The sequence below is a fragment of the Chrysemys picta genome, chromosome 7 (genome assembly GCF_011386835.1).
Source record: "Chrysemys picta bellii isolate R12L10 chromosome 7, ASM1138683v2, whole genome shotgun sequence".
Classification (NCBI taxonomy): Eukaryota; Metazoa; Chordata; order Testudines; family Emydidae; genus Chrysemys; species Chrysemys picta.
The window spans coordinates 693,535-714,339 of NC_088797.1; the positions used below are offsets into that span (position 1 = coordinate 693,535).

At 60.1% G+C, this 20,805-nt stretch overlaps 1 protein-coding gene across 6 annotated transcripts; it reads left to right on the forward strand.

Annotated features, from left to right (window-relative positions):
* The first annotated feature begins 885 nt into the window (after nt 1-885).
* On the forward strand, nt 886-20,738 carry BRPF1 (bromodomain and PHD finger containing 1). 6 transcript variants are annotated; one of them, XM_065552812.1, is made up of 14 exons: nt 886-1,345; nt 2,282-2,890; nt 4,344-5,303; nt 8,676-8,832; nt 9,933-10,064; nt 10,538-10,684; nt 11,626-11,938; nt 13,711-14,013; nt 15,887-16,174; nt 16,268-16,415; nt 17,130-17,266; nt 17,357-17,475; nt 19,501-19,655; nt 19,838-20,022. In XM_065552812.1, exons 2-14 carry the CDS (start codon nt 2,292-2,294, stop codon nt 19,872-19,874), a joined length of 3,495 nt encoding a protein of 1,164 aa, XP_065408884.1. In that variant the 5' UTR covers nt 886-1,345; nt 2,282-2,291; the 3' UTR covers nt 19,875-20,022. The 6 variants fall into 6 exon arrangements, with proteins under 6 accessions (XP_065408884.1, XP_065408883.1, XP_065408885.1 ...); XM_065552809.1 differs by having other exon boundaries at nt 890-1,345; nt 19,834-20,738; XM_065552810.1 differs by having other exon boundaries at nt 890-1,345; nt 10,538-10,666; nt 19,834-20,738.
* The last annotated feature ends 67 nt before the right edge of the window (nt 20,739-20,805 follow it).

Here is a 20,805-nt window from a genome sequence, read left to right on the forward strand (position 1 = left end):
GGCCCTTCCCGCCTTGGACTCTATGAGGAACAGGGTCAGGCAGGTGTCACATGGGGCATTTCCTGTCCCCAGCCCAGGCACCTGTCCCAGCGCAGAATAACCAGGCCAAGCCGCTGGGGGGGGGAGGAGCACACAGGTTCCCTGTGCAACAGCACCACCTACCGGCCCCAGCACGAGGCAGGGCTGCTCCCCGCTGGGCTCCACCCACCACGGCACATTTAGGAGACACCTGCCAGCAAAGGAGCCCCAACATGCATTTTGCATGGTACCCCCTGCCCATCCCCCACAGCCCTCCCCCCATCTCCCTGCCCATCCCCCACAGCCCATTACTCACAGCCCTCCCTCCCCATCCCCCCTGTGTCCCCCTGCCCATCCCCCACAGTCCTCCCTCCCCATTCCCCCATCCCTCACAGCCCTCCCCCCATCCCCCACAGCCCTCCCTGCCCACCCACCACAGCCCATCCCCCCTGTGTCCCCTGCCCATCCCCCACAGCCCTCCCTCCCCATCCCCCCCTGCCCACCCACCACAGCCCATCCCTCACAGCCCTCCCTCCCCATCCCCTCTGTGTCCCCCTGCCCATCCCCCACAGTCCTCCCTCCCCATTCCCCCATCCATCCCTCACAGCCCTCCCCCCATCGCTCCTGCCCACCCACCGCAGCCCATCCCCCTTGTGTCCCCCTGCCCATCCCCCACAGTCCTCCCTCCCCATCCCTCCTGCGTCCCCCTCCCCATCCCCCACAGCCCACCCCTCCTGCCCATCCCCCACAGCCCATCCCCCCAAGTCGTACCTCCCAATCACCCCTTGTGTCTCCCTCCCCATCCCCCACAGCCCATCCCCCCTGCGTCCCCTCCCCTTCCCCCCAGCGGGGCCTATCCCGGGCTGGCCGCAGGCCGGTCCAGCTGGGGCGGCTCCGCGCGGGGGGCGGGGTCTGTTCCTCGAACCGCCAGCAGCGAGAGAACCCAGGCGTCCGGGGCCCCCGCGCTCATTGGCTGGGCTGGAGCCGCCATTGATTCCCGGCCGCAGATTCGCCTCGCCCGGCTCGGCGCGGCTCGACTCCCGGGGGGCGCTGCGGGGCGCGTCCCGCCCCGGCCCGCCAGCCCGCCCCGGCCCCGCCTCGCCCAGCCCGGCTCGGCCCGGCCCGCTCCGCTCTCCTGTCCCGCCCGGCCGTGGCGAAAGTGCGGTTGCTAAGGGCCGCGAGGCGCTTTACCCAGCGGGGCCGCCCCGCGCCAGGAGCCGCCGGAGCCTCCATTGTTCCGGGCCCGGCCCGGCCCCGCCGCCATGGCCCCGCCGCCCCCGCCCGCAGCCACCGGGCTCCGCCGCTGACCGCGGCCTCCGGGCGGCCGGTGAGACCCAGGGCCGCTGCCCCGCGGATGAGCCCCGGGGGGCTGGGGCCGGGCGAGTCCTTGGGGGGTTGGGCGCACCGGGGGGAGGGGAGCCCGCAGGGGCGGGGGGGTGAGCCCAGGGGGGTTGGGAGCACGGGGCGGAGAGCCATGGGGCTGCAGGAAATGAGCCCGCAGGGGGTGAGGGTGCGGGTTGGGGGCGGGTGTGTAGCCCAGGGGGGTTGGGAGCATGGGGGGAGGGGAGCCCGCAGGGGCGGGTGTGTGAGCCCAGGGGGGTTGGGAGCACTGGGGGGAGAGCCACGGGGCTGCAGGAAGATGAACTCGCAGGGGGTGAGGGTGAGGGTTGGGGGCGGGTGTGTGAGCCCAGGGGGGTTGGGAGCATGGGGGGAGGGGAGCCCGCAGGGGCGGGGGGGTGAGCCCAGGGGGGTTGGGAGCACTGGGAGGAGAGCCACGGGCTGCAGGAAGATGAACTCGCAGGGGGTGAGGGTGAGGGTTGGGGGCGGGCATGTGAGCCCAGGGGGGTTGGGAGCACTGGGGGGAGAGCCACGGGGCTGCAGGAAGATGAACTCGCAGGGGGTGAGGGTTGGGGGCGGGTGTGTAGCCCAGGGGGGTTGGGAGCATGGTGGGAGAGCCACGGGGCTGCAGGAAGATGAACTTGCAGGGGATGAGGGTTGGGGGCGGGCGTGTGAGCCCAGGGGGGTTGGGAGCATGGGAGGAGAGCCACGGGGCTGCAGGAAATGAGCCCACAGGGGGTGAGGGTTGGGGGTGGGTGGGTGAGCCCTGGAGGGTTGGGAGCATGGGGGGAGAGCCACGGGGCTGCAGGAAGATGAGGCCGCAGGAGGTGAGGGTGAGGGTTGGGGGCGGGTGGGTGAGTCCACAGGGGGGTTGGGGGGCACGTGACTGCACCCCATACCTGTCTCTCACTCCTCTCCCTTGCAGAGGTGACGCCATGGGGGTGGACTTTGACGTGAAGACATTCTGCCACAATCTGCGGGCAACCAAGCCCCCGTATGAGTGCCCCGTGGGCACCTGCCGCAAGATCTACAAGAGCTACAGCGGCATCGAGTACCACCTGTACCACTATGACCATGACAACCCCCCTCCACCCCAGCATACGCCCATCCGCAAACACAAGAAGAAGGGGCGCCAGGCTCGCACTGCCAACAAGCAGTCCCCCAGCCCCTCGGAGACCTCGCAGTCCCCGAGCCGTGAAGTGATGACCTACGCCCAGGCCCAGCGCATGGTGGAAGTGGACCTGCATGGGCGCGTGCACCGCATTAGCATCTTTGACAACCTGGATGTGGTGTCAGAGGATGAGGAGGCTCCTGAGGAGGTGCCGGAGAACGGGAGCAACAAGGAGAACACAGAGACCCCGACCACCACCCCTAAAGCTGGCAAGCACAAGAACAAGGAGAAGCGCAAGGACTCCAACCACCACCATCACCACAGCGCCTCTGCAGGCACCACCCCCAAGCTCCCAGAGGTGGTGTACCGGGAGCTGGAGCAGGACACCCCTGATGCACCACCTCGCCCCACTTCTTATTACAGGTACCATCTGCACTTTGGAGGGTGGGGGACTCCCTGCTAGGTTTCATCTAAGCTGTCCCCCTGGGACTGGGGCAGGATTGTTCCCCACTGTCTATCTACTAGCACTTGGTCCAGGTGCAGTATGCATGGTACCTGTCTGATTCTGCTATGGGCCTCTCTGGTGCCTGTCTGGGGAGGTGAATCCTACAGATCCTCTGGACTCCAGGGACTTTTTCTTTTGCTCCCCTTTGTGGTGTCCTGTTAGCCCTGGGCCGGGGTCTGTAAGCTGGAGACTCGTTGGTCCCACTTCTTGTCTGGCTGACAAAACCTCTCTTGTTATCAAACCCTTTCTCACTGGTATAGTCCCATAGCAGGTGGCAGAACAGGAGCCTGGCGGTTCCCGTGACTGGGCCATGTCAATGGACTTGGACGGGGGGCTAGCAAATTGCAGTGTAAACGTTCAGGCTCGGCATGAAGCCCAGGCTCTGGGACCCTCCCCCCTCGCAGGTCTCAGAGCCCATCCCCTGCCCAAGCCAAAAGTCTACGCTGCAATTTTACTGTCTCGCAGATGACCCAGGCCAGCCTCAGTGTTTTATTGCAGTGTAGACGTACCCTGTATCTGCTCCGTGTTACTGGCTGCAGAATCTGCTCCAGAATGTAAGCGTTTCAAACACAATACAAGTTTCTCCTCTTGCATGTGTGAAGAAAAGATTCCAAGTGGGACTTGATGGGGCAGCCGGCCCATGAGAATAGCTGAACTACCCCACTTATCTGCAGACTAATGGGGACCGTTTACCTGAACTTTGCTGTTCTGCCTCTAATGTGAGGCCAGCATTATTGAATTTCTGATCTCTGTACTAGAAATCTCCAAGTCCTGTGCCTCATCATAGTGGCTGTTTGGGAGGAGGTGAGGATAATGGTGAGGTCAGTGCTGCCCTTAATAGCTGGAACAGGAAACCAGAAGGTCAAGCCCTTCCTCCAAAAAACAAATCCCCCAATTGGGAGGGAAAGAGACGATTCGGTCCCTTTTTGTGCCAAACCCAAACTGTGCTCCATGCCTTCTTGGTTGCCAGATGTTCCCGCTGCAGAAAGGGCAACTTGCCACAGAATTCAGCATTGTTAGATAAATGGCCCCGGAGCACATGGGAACTTGCCTGGGGGTTGGTACCATGTTCCAGGTGGTTGCCTTGCCTTCGTGAGATATCCCAAGCTTCATCAGTTGCCAAGCAGGAGCATTGTTTGGTGCAGTGTCCTTGCTGCGTTGTGCCGGCTTCACCAGCATACTGCAGTTCTGCTCAGTAACTAAGAAAAGGGGCATGCGGCAACATCTCCCATTTCAGTGGGTTCCTTCCCCTTCCTTTTTCTTTCTGGCTTGTTCGTGGCCATGGGGGTAAAATCTCTCGCTTTGGGAGGTTAGGCTGCACTAGCTCTTGGTCCCTCCCAGTCACTCATTCCCTCTCTACATGCCTCTCAGGTACATTGAAAAGTCAGCGGAGGAGCTGGATGAGGAGGTGGAGTATGACATGGACGAGGAAGATTATATCTGGCTGGACATCATGAATGACCGACGGAAGACGGAGGGTGTGAGTCCCATTCCCCAGGAGATCTTTGAGTACTTAATGGACCGGCTGGAGAAGGAGTCCTACTTTGAGAGTCACAACAAGGGGGACCCCAATGCCCTGGTTGATGAGGACGCAGTTTGCTGCATTTGCAATGATGGAGAGTGTCAGAACAGCAATGTCATTCTCTTCTGTGACATGTGCAATTTGGCTGTCCATCAGGAGTGCTACGGGGTGCCCTACATCCCCGAGGGCCAGTGGCTCTGCAGAAGGTGTCTCCAGTCCCCTTCCAGGGCAGTGGACTGTGCTCTGTGCCCAAACAAGGGCGGTGCTTTCAAGCAGACAGACGATGGGCGCTGGGCACATGTGGTCTGTGCTCTCTGGATCCCAGAGGTTTGCTTTGCCAACACTGTGTTCCTGGAGCCCATAGACAGCATTGAACACATCCCACCTGCCCGGTGGAAGCTGACCTGCTACATCTGCAAGCAGCGTGGCTCTGGGGCTTGCATCCAGTGCCATAAGGCCAACTGCTACACTGCCTTCCATGTCACCTGTGCCCAGCAGGCTGGACTCTACATGAAAATGGAGCCCGTCCGGGAGACGGGAGCAAACGGCACTTCCTTCAGTGTGCGCAAAACTGCCTACTGTGACATCCACACGCCACCCGGCTCTGTGCGCAGGCTCCCCGCCCTCTCCCACAGCGAAGGGGAGGAGGAGGACGAGGAGGAGGAGGAGGAGGGCAAAGGCTGGAGCTCAGAGAAGGTGAAGAAGGCAAAGGCCAAATCCCGAATCAAAATGAAGAAGGCAAGGAAGATCTTGGCAGAAAAGCGAGCGGCAGCACCTGTGGTGTCAGTGCCCTGCATCCCACCTCACAGGTATGGCCCCTGGCGCCCTCCCCTCTGTCCAGACAGTCCTTTGCCTCGGGGTCCTGCGCTCCCCCGGTACAGCCCCTTGCCCTGGGGTCCTGCCCCCGCAACGGCCCTTTGCCTCGGGCTCCTGCGCCCCCCACAGATACAGCCCCTCTGTCCAGACAGCCCCTTGCCTCGAGGTCCTGCGGCCCTTACATATACAGGCCCCCCCATCCAGACAGTCTGTATCCCTGTCATTAGCCCCGCCAAGCTCTGGTTTATTTCATTCCTTGCTCGGGGTGCTCGGTGGCTTCGCTGGTGAATCCTGCCAGCAGTGTGGCTATGGGGCTTGCAGCCAGTTTCCTAAGTCCAGGTTGAGCTCCCCTCCTCTGTGCCACTCCCCAAAGGAGGCTGGGGCCGGAAGGAGCAGGAGGCGGCTGCTGTTAGTCTAACGGCAGGCTGGAGAGGTCAGGAAGCAGCTGGGGGTTCCCAGGGTTCCTTTCCTGTTATGTTAACCTCAGGGACTTTGGAACAAACCATTGTAGAAGAAAGGGGGTACTGTTAATTTATCTGACTTGGTTTGTATTTCTCCCCTTGGCCCTGCTGCTCCTTCAGCTCTTTGTTAGGGCCAAGGCCATCCTGCTGAGGAAGTCGGTGCAGAATGGAGCTAGCTGCTGGGACACCATGTGAGTGTCCCAGGAGAGGCACTAACTTTATGCTTTCTGCTGGCTGTTAACCCAGCCTGGAGTGGTACCTGCCCTCCTCTGGAGCACAGTTCAAAGTTGTGGGAACTGGGAAAACCCCTGGCCTTTGCCTGTGCTCCACAGACCCATTAGTCAGGACCACAAGGGTCAACTAATCTAAGGATCTGTGGTGTCCTCAGGGTGTTTTTCACCTCCCGTTAGCTGTCTCCTGACCCACAGTTTACCACCCAAGCAGGACAGGGAGCATGCCGGTTGTACAGTGGCCTCGCTGAGTGAGCTGGGTAAGAGGATGAAGGGCTGGTAACCAGCAGAGCAGTGGGGGCGTTGCAAGGAGATCGTAATTGCCAGACTGGATCAGACCCAGGGTTTATCTAGTCCAGTCTTCTGTGTCTGACAGCGACCAGCCCCAGAAGCTTCAGAGGAAGGAGAACCCCACACTAGGGATGATCTGCCCCCCACATTAGACCTTATCCTGGTGTCTAGTAGTTAGAAACTGGCTTAAGTCCTGAAGTTCTTGACCTTAGTGAGAGCTTGTGACAGAGAGTTCCACAGGCTAACTACATGTTGTGTGAATAAAGGGTTTCCTCTTATTGGGTTTGAGGTCAGAATGCCAGGCAGCATGGTCCTGCAGAGAAGCCTGTCTGTCCCATGCCCTCCTCGGCTTGCAGGAAACTCCCCGGCCACCCCTGAGCTGGGTCCCTGGGGTTTGGCTTGTGTGGCTAGGCCCCTCTCGCTGGGCCGGTTTGGCAGTGGCAGGGCTCACGTGACTGATCACCTCGGTGCTTTCCCTCCCTCCCTCCCCAGGCTCAGTAAGATCACAAACGGTTTAACCATCCCGAGGAGGAGCCAGTTCACACAGTCTGCCATCTTCAGTTGCATTAAATGCCTCTTTGGTCTTGTGTTGTGAGGTGGGGAGAAGAGATGACCTAGGGCCTGGGCAGTGACCATGTGAAGTCCTAGCACGCTGGATGCCTGTTAGGAATGAAGACTTCCTCCTTGGAGTGCAGCCTGTGCTAGGAAGACCCTGGCTCCAGCTCTCTCTTTCAGGCTGATAGCAGATCTCTGCAGCTGTGTCAGGTCCCTGTTGGCTGGGGGATGGATAGACAGAAGTGCTGGGGTTTGGTTCCCGTGGGTGTAGACTGCTCAGAGACAGTGCTGTGGTGTATTGTGCAGGGAGATCTCTGTGCCGGAGCTGATGACTTGGGGTTGTGGCCTTTTGCAAGCTAAGCCGGCTCTCTGCCTTTCTCCTGGTTGATTCTGGGCCGGCAGTCTCTCCTTTTGGTGATTTGACTCCCTGCCAGGCTGTGTGTGTGCTTGCTGCTGTCACTATGTCCCAGTGGCGCACACGGAGAAGTGATTGCACTGGCCTGGGGCCCCCCTGTTTCTGAGAAACTGTTTGTGAAAATGCTGCTGGCTATTTCTGTGCGAACTGGGGCAACAAGTGTCTAACAGGGCTCCCCTCCCCCCTCCCTAAGAAATGCGTGCGGCACACCAGGAAGAATGGATCACATCTGAACAGAGTGTCTGTTACGGGCATCTTCCACCCCTTGCCCAGCCCCCAGCTCCCCACAGACCGGCCAGCCAGAGGCACCAGCTGCGGAGCTGCAGGAGTAGCCAAAGCTGGGACTCTGGATGTCTAGAGAACTGGACTATGCGGATTGTCTGTTTGCGCCAACCTTCCCTCCCCAGTCTCTTCACCTCAGCTATACGCCACACTGGCCCTTCTCTCTCCTCCCCCTTCTCGTCCCTCTTTTCCCGTCCCGTTTAGCCGATCTCCTCCGAACACCGCCCCCAGCATGCTGTTTGCTCCCACCACACTGGTGTTAGACCCCTTCCCTCACCCTGGGTCTGTCTGGTCTCGTTAGACCATAAGCTCGTCAGGGTGGCTCTGTGCTGGACTTCATACAGCGCCTGGCTCTTGCTAGCTCCTGAGCCACTGCTGTCATGAGCCTGATGGATGCCTGGGTGGGAAAGGAGACTGGGAACACCTGTGTGGTACTGAGGAGAGTCAGTGCCGGGTGTCTGGCAGACTCCCATGGCTGGGTCAGCCTCCCAGGCCACATGGCTGCTGCCATCCGCCTGCACAACCCTCCTCAAGCCCTGCCCTGCAGCGAGCCCCACAAGAAACAGGGCCCTGAGGCTGGCCAGCAATGGTGCTCTCAGCTGGTGACTGACAACAGAAACCAGGAGTGCTGGGCCCTGTCGCTCAGCTGGGCCTGGTGCTCGTCCCTGTAGCCCTGTGATCCCCCCTTTCCTCCTCTTACACTCACTGATTGTGTGTTGGGAGCTCTTCAGGGCAGGGACCTTCGCTGTGCGTGAGCAGCGCCCAGCAACGGGGCGCAGACCCAGGCCTGCGGGCATTACCACCATGCACATAATAATGGTAATTTTCGCAGAGCCTTGCGAAGGCCCATCCTGTCTGCGACACCCCTGTGCAGAGTTCCCAGCCCCACCTGCCAGGCTGGTTTGCAGGAGGAAGGACAATAACTGTCCCTCAGAATGCCAGGCAGCACAGTCCTGCAGAGAAGCCTGTCTGTCCCATGCCCTCCTCGGCTTGCAGGAAACTCCCCGGCCACCCCTGAGCTGGGTCCCTGGGGTTTGGCTTGTGTGCTAGGCCCCTCTCGCTGGGCCGGTTTGGCAGTGGCAGGGCTCACGTGACTGATCATGTCTGTGCTTTCCCTCCCTCCCTCCCCAGGCTCAGTAAGATCACTAACCGTTTAACCATCCCGAGGAGGAGCCAGTTCATGCAGAGACTTCACAGCTACTGGACACTGAAGAGACAGTCCCGCAATGGGGTGCCTCTGCTGCGCCGGCTGCAGACACACTTGCAGTCACAAAGGAACTGTGACCAGGTACGGGGTGGGCTCTGGTGCTGATGTCCTGTGTGCTTTGTGCATCCCAGGGCCTTGGGGCCGAAGCATTTCCCGCTCATGAGGCCTGCAATTTCAGAGCCATGCTGGAGAGTGGGCCAAACTGTCCTTTGGAGGAAAGGGCAGTCCCAGCTCCCCACCACTGCTGCTTTCCCTTTCTCTACTGTGTTCAGCATCTGAGACTTGCCAGGCACTGACCTTCCAAAGCTCGCCGTGGGGAGGGATGCAAAGAGTGTGTCTAGCTGGCTTGGTCTCTCCTGCCTGTCTCCAGCTGGCAGGGGTTGGAAAAACCTACCAGAGAGAGCTAGCCAGAGGCCAGGCGGGAGTGCGGGGCCCACTAGTGAGGTCCAGGGCAGTGTCCCGGGGAGAAGCACAGTCCCCTATTCCTGCTGCGGGAATTCCTACCAGAGTTCTGGCTCTGGGCCCTGCTTGTTCCTACCGTCTGCATCAGCCTGTCGCTAGTGGGTGCCTCTGGGTTCTGGAAAGGAGCAGGGGGTTCCTGCTCCCTGCTCACCACCTTAGAGCCTCCTGGCTCGTGGGTGTCTCTTACTCTACCTCTTCTCCGGCACCCCAGGTGCTGGGATGAGGCAGAGGTCTCCCCTACTCTGCTCCTTCTCAGGTTTGTGAACTGCTCCTGGAGAGCAGCTTCAGCACCTGCCCCAGCTATCCCCAGCAGAGTGAAATTCACCATTTCCCTGCTGCCCTGGCAGCGAAACTGACCAGAGTATTATTAGCTTTGCTCCACTGCCCTTTAGCAGAGCTCTGAGCAGCTGCAGAGGCGCACCAGCTTTATCTACCTGCAGACTTGGCAGTGCTGTGTTGGGTCACGTTGGGAAGGGTCTCTCTGTAACTCCAGGGACTAGGAGTCTGCATTTTCAGAAGCGACTGCCCAGCTTGAGACACCTCAGGTGCTTGGCACTGGCTGGAAATCAGCCCATTTTCGGGTGCGCCGGGGCACCCAAAATCTCAAGTCACTTCTGAAAACGTAGGCAGGCCCCTCCCTCTTCATGGGGGAAAGAGTGCCCGCACACTGCCCCGGGGAGCTGCTTCCCTCCATCTCATGGTCTCTGATGTTCCTGCAGAGGGAGACAGAGGATAAGAATTGGGCCCTGAAGGAGCAGCTGAAATCATGGCAGCGCCTCCGCCATGACCTAGAGCGCGCGCGCCTGCTGGTGGAGCTGATACGCAAACGGGAGAAGCTCAAGAGAGAGACGGTAACAATTGTGTGTCCCTCCTGGGAGCCTGGGGGTGACCGCACAGGCCCCTCCTGCAGGAGCTTGGGGCGAGCCCAGATTCCTGACCTGAGTGTGGGGAGGGCGGGGAGCGCAGGTCCCCCCTGTGGGTACTGGCTAGTTCTCCTGTCTATGCCGTGCGGTGGTGTGTGCTTACACTGTGCCCTGCCCCAGCAGGGTCTGAATGGGGGTGGGGCTTTGGGAAGTGCAGGTGCTGTTCCGCCATCTCTGTTTTTCACTGGCATTGACACAGCGAGTCCGAGTATCCTGCCTGCAGCCATCGCCCGGGGAGCTTGGCCTCTCGAAGCAGCTGGGAAATCGCTCCTCTTTGCTGTCTGAAGTCCAGATCTCACCCAGAGCCTTGTCTGTGTCCCAAGGGCAGGAGCTGTCCCGGCTGGCTGTAGCACGGGTCGAGGAGGCAAAAGGCTCAGTCCCTCCCTGTTCTTGTGTTTCAGATTAAAATCCAGCAGGTGGCGCTGGAGATGCAGCTGACCCCCTTCCTCATCCTCCTCCGCAGGACTCTCGAGCAGCTCCAGGAGAAGGATACGGGCAACATCTTCAGCGAGCCGGTCCCTCTGTCTGAGGTAACAGAAATCTACGAAGTAAGAACCCCCTCCCCCCAGATTTCTACTTCACTCAAACTCAACCCCAGTCCGCCCATGCCAAAGGCAGCAAATGGTGCTCTCCAGACAGCTAGCGGGCAATCCTGGGCAGTTAGCCAAGTGGGGACGTGGGCAGCTGAGCTGAGCCCAGCTGTGACTGTAGCATGGTGCAGGGACTGGCAGAGAGATGAATGATCCGTATTCCTTTTGTGTGTCAACGACCTCTCTGCGTGCGTGGTGGGCTGGGCCAGGCAAGCGGGGCTCCTTGCTTGGAAAGGCAGGGTGCAGTGGGACCCTCTGCACGCTCCCATCCGTTCCCTTAGAAGCACTCTGTCTAGGCATAGGCATGAAATGAGTTTGGCCTCAGACTTCTCCCGAGCAGGTGCAGCGGAAAACACTGTCTGAGTCTGTCAGCTGTGTCCTTCTCGGTCTTGTCTTGCCAGGGGCTGGGGAGAGGGTTGCACTGTACCTGCCTGCGTCCGCTGCCCCACTCTTGCAATTCTTCTGTGTGTTTGTACATCTTGGAGCCCTCTGTAACTGGGCTATGAAATTCCACCCCCTCCAGCCCATCTGGGAGGAAAGTAAGCCTCTGACACGCCCTGGGAAATTCCAGAGCCTGGGCCGGATTCCTGCTTGCCACCGGCCGGAGGAGAGGGCTAGGGCTGTGGTGTGAGCAATGACACCTCTGAAACCTCTCCAATTGTATTGCTCCCAGTGTTGGGCCAGGCTGCAGTATGCAGGGCTGATTGCCTACCCCCAGTCGGGTAGTGCCGGGGTATTGCCGTTCCCTGTGTCTACACAGAGCGGGCAGTGTTTGCAGGGTATGCAACGCCATTTGGGGCAAAGCACCAGGACTGGATTCTTCTAACAGCTGTTTTCTTGGAGCAGGTAGTTCTGAGGTGTGACTTCCAGGCTCAGCTCTGGCTGTTCTCCCTGTGCAGGTCCCAGACTATCTAGATCATATCAAGAAGCCAATGGATTTCTATACCATGAAGCAGAACCTGGAGGCCTATCGCTACCTGAACTTTGATGACTTTGAGGAAGATTTCAACCTGATTGTCAGCAACTGCTTGAAATACAATGCCAAGGACACAATCTTTTACCGCGCGGCCGTCCGGCTGCGAGAGCAGGGGGGAGCTGTGCTGCGGCAGGCTCGCCGGCAAGCGGAGAAAATGGGCATTGATTTTGAGACAGGCATGCACTTTCCACACTGCATCCCTGTGGATGAGGTGCTGCACCGAGACATGGAGGAGGGTGGGTATTGACATCCCGTCCCAGGCTCACCCATGGAAGTCCCAGCGGGAATTCCTGTTAGATCATTGGAGGCCAGGGCAGCACGTAATCTAGTGCCCCCATCCTCCCCCGGCAATATCTACCATCTCCTCATATATCTCCTAGCCAGCCCACATGCCCTTTCCCCAAAGAGACAAGGCCAGTCCCAGGTCGGTTCTGGACCCTGAGGGTCAGATGCATTTAGCTGGTTGGCAGATGGAGACAGGCTTCCTGGCTTGCCCCTCAGCGCTGTCGGTGCGCAGGGTCAGCCTGCAACAAGAGAATCTGGTTTTCCTGGTCTTGTGCTAAGGATTCGGGGGTGACATAATGCATATTGTGCCATGCGGGGCCCTTTGGCAAGCTGCTGTCATGTGCCCCCGAGCCAGACTCTTCCCTTCAGTCAGTCCCCTCTCAGCTCCCTCCAACGGGGCAGTGAGGGTGTAGAATGGAGGGCGCTCCCCTGCACAGGGCCGGCCTTAGGGAAGATGGCACCCTGGGTGAATTTGCATTTTGGTGCCCCTGGTCCCTGTGGGTGTGGCATGCCCCCCCCCATTGCCCCTAGCCCCCATGGGCTCTCCACCCTCCCTTCACCCCTAACCCCTGCACTGTGCCCCCTTCACCCCTAATCCTTGCACCCTCTTCTGCACCCACATGGGAAAACTGACCTGGATGCAGTGACAGAGACCTGGCGTTGCTGCCCCCTTCTTCTCCCCTCCCCCCTTCCCCCCAGCTAGGGAGCGGGGGCGGGGGGAGCAAGGAGCGACATCAGGGCTCCCTGCATCCAGGTCCCTTTCCCTGCAGGCTGTGTAAGGGGAGGGAGAAGAGCAGCAGCTCCTGATACCAGGATTGTGTGTGTGCCTGAGCGGGTGCTGAGCCTGCTGTCTCTCTAAGAAAGCCCTCGGGGCAGGCGTCTGCAGGCTTGTTCAGACACGAGAGGCAGCAGCACACCCAGATTCCCCCGTCCCATCACCCCAGTTCAGGGGACACCGGGTACATGGGTGGGGGGAGGGGGACACCCCGATATCAGTCCCTCCCTCCACACAGCAGAAGGAGGACGCTCCCAGTCCAGAGTGGCCGGAGGCTCAGGGAGGACAGGAGCAGTGGGGGCTGCACACAGCAGTGGAGCAGGGGGGAGGGGCACCCTGGCTCCGGAGGAGTCACCTGGCTTGGCTTTCCTAGCTTGGGTCCCTCGCCCTGCTCTCCAGAGGCTGCTGCCCCTCCTCCCTGTCTGCTGCCTCTGTTAGCCCAGCTGGCTCTCAGCAGGTCAGGGAAGAATCAGGCAAATCCTGCGCATGGAGCCCCCTTTGGCGGGCCGCCCTGGCCACCGCCTGGACTGCCCACCTGCAGTCTGGGCAGCCGGAGGAATTGAGGGGCCTGGAGCCGAGTACAGGGCCCAGGAGGTGGGGTCTCCCCAAAGCTGGGGGGGGACCCTCCCCTCCGCTCCCCTCCCTGCTCCAGGACACCCCCTAATGAACTGATTCTTGTGCTGCGCTATCCAGTGGCAAACCCCTGTCTGATTCTTGCTGGTCCCTGGCCCATTCAGCACAATGTGGATTATTCTCTGTGCATTTCTGAAGCTGAGTCTGTTTGGCTCCTCCCTTCCCATGGAGTTTGTCTCTTGGGCCCCTTCAGGTGACTGGTCTGTGCCCGTGGGTTAATCACCTCTGGATTGCCATGTCCCCTTTCCAGGAGGAAGGGAATTTCAAAGCGCTACCTGGCTTCTCTCACCCATCTGACCCTCTTTGTGCCCACAGAGGAGGTGCGGCTGCTGCTATCAGAGAACCAGAAGCACCTGCCCTTGGAGGAGCAGCTGAAGATCTTGCTGGAGCAGTTGGATGAGGTCAATGCTGGGAAGCAGAGCGTTGGGCGCTCCCGCCGTGCCAAGATGATCAAGAAGGAGATCACAGTCCTGCGCCGGAAGCTGGCTCACCCACGGGATGTGCTGGACAGGCACGGCCCCTCCGCCAGGGGGATCCTGCAGGCCCACCACCCCTGCGAGAAGGACATACAGACCGACAGCGCTGCAGAGGAGAGCAGCAGCCAGGAAACTGGCAAAGGTACTGGCTGGGGGGGTGGTATCGACACCCTGGCACAGCACGTAATACCCAGGGGCCTGGCTTAACCCCACGTCCGGGCAGGGCCTGAGAAGGGTGGAGGGTGCAGAATCAGCAGCCATGGACCTTCCCTCCCAGAGCAGAGGCTGGGGTGGGAGGAGGTCCTGCTCCTTCCTTGGTTCCTCATTAGTGGCCCTGAGAAGGGTGGAGGGTGCAGAATCAGCAGCCATGGACCTTCCCTCCCAGAGCAGGGGGACGCGCGGGAGAGAGCGTCAAGGCAATCCGCCCGGTGAAAACGGGACCGGCGCCAAAGACAGTTTTAGCTTAAACCAGATCCTGCAAAGGGTCAGCGAGACGCCCCCCGCCTCCACAGAGCCTGAAGCACGTGACCAGAGACTGACCGTCTAGTGAGGCAATACAGGTCAAAGGGGCCCAGTGCCCAGGTGAAGAAACCTGCTTGGGGTCGAACTGGGTGCAAGGGACAGCCCCAGGAGCAGCCAAGCCAAGGAGAGGCAAAGAACAGGCCAGCGCGAGCGGAGCTGCACTGCCAGCCCAGGAGAGGAAAAGCTGTCCAGGCTGCTGGAGAGAGATCTCTGCGGCGAACGCCACGGCTTTGCACCTAGCTGGGCAGCGGGGCCAAGGCCCCACGGTCCCTGAGCGGGGAGCCTAGAGCTGCCCGTTCTAAGCATCATGCCTTGGCCACGGGCTGTCCGATTTCAGCTCCTGCTACCCGTGGGGCTTTCCCGGCTCGCTTCTAAACGTGTCAAAGGAGCCCTTGTGTCCTGGTTTGCTCCGCCTCCCCTCCCAGTTAGCCCAGCCGGGTCGGCCCACTCCTCCCAGCAGGCCCCCGCCCCCACCCCGCCTCTCCTCCCCAACTCCAGAGTGTAGAGTTGGGCATTTTCCAATCCAGGATTCCCCTTTTGCTGCACCAGGTGCCCAGCATTTCATTTCCTGTCTCCCAGTTGTGCCAGGACCCTGCCTGCAGCTGCCACTTGCTCGGCAGCTCTCCCCCATGAGGCAGTTAATTGGCTGGCAGGCATGTTCCCTGCACTGTGCCATGGAGCCAGGCTGCAGAGGACGGAGTCAGAGCTGGATGGGAGCCAGCAGTGTTGGCCGGTGAGCTAGGCTGCCTGGAGAACAATGCAGCAGCCAAGAGCTAGGGGCTGAGCCCCTGACCACCTACAAGCTCCCCCTTCCCTGGGCACACAAGGAAGGAGGCTCTGGACCTGGCTGCCTTGAGAGCACGGCAGAAATTCCATCCTTCAGTCCCTTTGAGCAATAACCACAGGCATGGGAGCCAGTGGGAATCCAGGCCCTTGCGGGCTGAGCTGCTTCCCTGCTGCAGGTCGCTGGGCCTTTAGCACAGGGGCGGGCAAGCACTTCAGATGTCTGAGGCTTTCCAGGGGCGCAGCCGGGCTGGGCAGCTCCCAGCTGGAGCCTGAGGAATTTGGGAGATGCTGTTGCTGCTCATCTTGCTTCCTTTCGTTGGATTCGGTGTCTCTGAACACGAGGGGATGGCTGCACTGCTAGGGCGGAGTCTTCTCTGGAGAACCCCTCTGGTGAGGATTCTCTGCAACTCCGCTAACTGCCCAGGTTTGGTGATGTGAGGACAGTGGTGGCAAGATGGAAGGGAAAGTCCCATGCTCTCTCCTGTACAAAGCTCTGCTGCTGATCTGCAGCTCTCTTGTGCCAGCCCTGGGCTCCCCGCAGCTCTCCCCTCGTGCTTTTGCACACTGCTGCCCGATGGCCTCGCTGGAGGCAGGTGTGAGCCGTGGGGGCAGATCTCCAGAGCTCCCCTGGGGAGCTGGGAGTGGGGCAGCGTGGTGGAGCCTGCTGCCTAGCTTCTGAACATGCTCTCTCTCATCCCCTCTGCCAGGTCTGGGCCCCAACTCTTCCTCCACCCCAGCGCATGAGGTCGGCAGGAGGACTTCTGTGCTCTTCTCCAAAAAGAACCCCAAAACCGCAGGGCCCCCAAAACGCCCCGGACGCCCACCCAAGAACCGGGACAGCCAGCTAGCTGCAGGGCATGGGAGTAGCCCAATAGGTCCCCCCCAGCTTCCAATAATGGAGGGGTCGCAGCGCCAGCGGAAGAGAGGGAGGAGCCCACGGCCTAGTTCCAGCTCCGAGAGTGACAGTGATAAATCCACCGAAGACCCTCCCATTGGTGAGTGTGGCTGCTGCAGCAGCGAGGGTCGGAGGGGGCCATGCTGGATGTGTGTGTGTGACTAATGTTGTCCCTTGCCTGGCTCTGCTGCAGACCTGTCAGCCAATGGCTTCAGTGGTGGGAGCCAGCCGGTTAAAAAGAGCTTCCTGGTTTACCGGAACGACTGCAGCCTTCCTCGGAGCAGCTCCGACTCGGAGTCCAGCAGCAGCAGCAGCAGCAGCGCTGCCTCGGATCGCACCAGGTACGTGCCCAGGTGGCTCCTGGCATTAGGCCAGCCAGGGGGCTCTGTCCCAGCGGCTGTACCAGGAGTGGGTACAGCCTCTTTGTAAATCCATTTAGCAGTAGCCCACCATGGCTGCCCCAGCTCCTCCCTTCCTCTCACATGCAGCGCCCAAAGCCACACGTTTGTGACGTGCCTGCTGAGGAGCAGAAGGCCCAGACTCTGGGACTCGTTGGGCCTGGCTTGCTATGAGTCTGCCAGCGCTCCGCCCTGCCCTGGGGGCAGCTGTCACACAGCCCTCTTGGTGAGGCCATGGCTGGAGAGCCCGAACCAGAGAACTGCACAGAGGTTGCTCCCGCACATGTGTCTGCTGGAGGCCAGCATGGGTTGGGTGGATTGTGCCAGTTTCTTTGTCTCTGTGGACAGAGGGACCTAGGCCTGCGCTGGAGTGAAGACCCAGGCTGAGTGCGGGGGGGCCATGCCATCTGACGGGACCCTTCTCACTTAACCACTGACTCCCCCTTTCATAGGCGACTGGAGAGCCCCATATCTTAGAACACTATTGTGGGCAGTTCCTCTGCTGAGCGCTATGGCTCTATTCCTGAGGGCACTGGCTGGCTGCCTCCCCAAAGCATGGGTGTCCTAAGGATCCCCTCCCCCCAGCGCACAGGAAAGCAGTGCCTGGAAGGGTAACGTGGCGCCCAGTAACAGGACTGCTTCCCTGCCTTCCCACAGCACGACGCCCTCCAAGCAGGGCAGAGGGAAGCCCTCCTTCTCCCGTGTGAACTTCCCAGAGGACAGCAGCGAGGATACCTCTGGAACGGAGAACGAGTCCTACTCTGTTGGTGCTGGGCGAGGCGTTGGTCACAGCAGTGAGTATCTTGGGCCTCGGCCAGCAGCTTCAGGTCCTGTCACTGCCTGGAAGCCTTCGTGCTAATTCTTCCCCCTTTTCTTTGGCTCAGTGGTGCGGAAGAGCATTGGGCGTGGAGCCGGGTGGTTGTCGGAAGATGAAGACTCCTCTCTGGACGCCCTGGACCTGGTGTGGGCTAAGTGCAGGGGGTACCCATCGTACCCAGCACTGGTGGGTACAGCAGGCTGTGTGTCCTCAGCTCTCCTTTTCCTCCCCGTGCAGGACCCAGGGCCTGTCAGAATCTCACCTGGTTCATAGTGAGGGAGTGAATGGATTCTCTGGGGCCAACAAGCTGACACTCTTGCTGGATGGCCAGAACACTGGGAATCCCCTCCCCTTGCACCCAGATGATCTGCACCACATGTCTCTGCCATCCTCGGGCCAGTCCGGTGGGAGCCTTGCTGCTCTTGTGCCGATTGTGGGCTAGTCTCCCTGAGCCCTGGGACTAGTGGGGAAGTTAAGGGGCTTGCTGCTTCCCATAACAATTAGGGCTAAAGCACATTTGCCATTTGCTCCAATGTGCGAATCCTGTGGGGTACCCCTGGTCTTGGGTCTTACACTGAGATCTGGGGGTGGCCTCAGGTCTCCTCTGCCTCCTGCCTGCCAGAGAGAACACTTATGCATGGTCTTCATTGGGGGATGGAACAACTTCCCTATGAGGAGAGATCAAAAAGACTGGGATTGTTCAGCTTGGAAATGAGACGACAGAGTGGGGATAGGAGGGAGGTCTGTAAAATCATGACAGGTGGAGAGAGTGAATAGGGAAGCATCATTTGCCTCTTCACGTAACATGATTAGGCAGCAGGTTTAAAACACAAGGCAGTACTTCTCGCGTGGCACTTGTTGCAGGGGGATGTGAAGAAAAGTATGACTGGGTTAAAAAGAAGAACTGTATCAGTTCATGGGGGACAGCCCATCAATGGCTGTTAGCCAGGCTGGGCAGGGACACAACCCCATGCTGTGGGTGTCCCTAAATTTCCAACTGCCAGAAGCTGGAAGGAGGTGAAAGGTGCTGGATCACTGGATAACGGCCCTGTTCTAGTCATTCCCTCTGCAGCACCTGGCCGCTCCCAGAGCCAGGACACTGGTCTGACCCAGCCCGGCGGTGCTGCTGCTGTTACGTGAACCCCTTTAGAATGTGGCTGGCCGGCTCCCCAGGCTAGTGATCCTGGCCACAGCTGTTCCTGAGTTCTTAACTAGCCCTTTTAGTCAGACCCAGCGGTGGGGCTCAGTGCAGGAGTCGCTGGGTAACGCTCTCTGGCCTTTGTTATGCAGGTGCTCAGACTAGAAAGTCCCTTCTGGCCTTAAAAACCTAGGAATCGAACCTCGGAAGGTGCTGCTCTAGCCTCAGCCCTGAGCATGGAAATACCCTGTCACTGCAGATCTGCTCCGCAGGGTAACGGGAGGCTGAGCTGTGGACTCTAGGGTCTCCAATACAGCTTCACTCATGTGAGTGCAGCGGGCGCGCAGTCCCCGGGGAGCTGGAGGCTGGTCTTCCCGGAGGCTAGCAAGAGAGTTGGTTTGTTAGTACTGTGGCATTGCCTTGGAGCCCCAGTTACAGACCAGGCTCTGCTGTGCTAGGTGCTGTACGCAGAGCCTGCCCCAGTCAGCTCGCAGTCTAAAGAGAAGGAAGCGCTGAGAGTCTGTTGGTCAGCATGGTAGGCAGTGCTCTCGGCACACCAGCTGCTGTCTTGTCTGTGATGCCAGAGGCCCATCGCGGAAGGCAAGGCATTGCGAACACAAGCATGAGCTAAGGCTGTTTCTGAAGGGGGGATATGAGCAGGAGAGAGCCCCTGTGACGTCGCCTGAACTGGTTGTGATGTTGCCTCTTTGTGCACGCCTGGAGCCCCTTTGCTTCGGGTTGTCATGGTGACAGACACGGAGCTGGTGTTAGCTGGCCGCTTTCCAGTGCAGTCGCTACCACGGGGCCTTTGGGTTCTAAGCGCAACACTTAGGAATGAGCTGGTCAAACCAAGCCCTGCCGGGCGGGCTTGAAAGGGATAGTGCTGTCAAGAGCGGAGGGGAGTGCGAGAGCGGATTATTAGGGGCCAGGCAGCACGCTGCACATCCTGGTTCTGCCTTATACCCCCAGGAAAGGCTTTCCTCAGTGCTTTAGTGGGGCTGGTGGGGGCTTCTGTGCTCCCTCTTCTGCCCCTTCCCTGGGATCTCACCTTTGTCTCCCTGCTGGTTTGGCAGATCATTGATCCGAAGATGCCACGGGAGGGTATGTTCCACCATGGCGTCCCCATCCCAGTGCCTCCTTTGGAGGTGCTGAAGCTGGGAGAGCAGATGACTCAGGAAGCACGAGAGCATCTCTACCTCGTCCTCTTCTTTGACAACAAGCGCACCTGGTAAGGGCCGGCCAGGGCTTTCTCCTGATGTGTGCCAGCTCTGCGGTCCCCCAGCAAGACAGAGCAAGGCCTGCTGGGGATGGGGTGGTGAGGGCGAGTCAGTGACCACCACCAGGCTGGGGTTGGGGTAGGCAGACGATGGAAAGCCTCAAATGAGGTGTGATGTCCTTTCCTCCAGGCAGTGGCTGCCCCGGACCAAGCTTGTGCCACTGGGTGTGAACCAGGACCTGGATAAGGAGAAGATGCTGGAGGGCCGCAAGTCAAACATCCGCAAGTCTGTGCAGATCGCCTACCACCGCGCCATGCAGCACCGCAACAAGGTGCAAGGCGAACAGAGCAGCGACTCCAGCGAGAGCGACTGACGCCAGCTGCTGCCTCGGTGATCCACGGGCTCTGCCATGGCTTCTCCGTCTCAGGGCAAACAGGGCTCTCAGTCCTGGGCACTTAGTGCAGCTGGTCTGCACAGGAGCAGGGGCTTGCCCCGTCACGGGGACAGAGCGTGCTCCTGAAAGCCGCCAGGGCTGAGCACAGGCGTGAGTGGGTTAGAGCAGACACAGCCGGAGCTATCGCCTGCTGCCGAAGGCAGTGCCCAGCAGTACCCTCTGCACCCTCCCCCCTTTCCACCTGGCACTGCTGGAGCCTCCGCGCCTCGTGTGCTGCCCTGCCGGGCCCTGCTCCCTGCCTCGAATGTCACCTGCCCGGGGCAGGGCCGTTCCCTGGGGCTGGGGCCTGCCCCCCGTGCCGTGGCACGTCTCCAGCGGGGGAAGGGGCACTGTAAATACTGTACAGACGGGAGAATTTAAATTATTCTCAGTGGTAGCCCGTTTGTGTCTCGGGGGAAGCATTTTGGTACTAAACAGCGCTTCCTCTCATGGCCCTTCCAGCCTGTGTAGCCCGGGACTTCCTTTGTACTCTTCTTACTCGCACACTTTGATACGGTAGCTTTGGGGAGCGGCTGCGCCCCGCCCTCCCCTCCCCCACTGGACTCGCGTCTCCTCCTCCCGCCGCGGTCAGACGCTCGTTTGTATTTATTTGGAAGGAAGAAAATCTATTGATTCTTAGACAATAAACCGTCTATTTGCAGCCGGGCCTGAGGCTGGGGGGGTTGGTGATGGGCGGGGCGGGGCCTGGGCAGTGCGAAGGGGCGGAG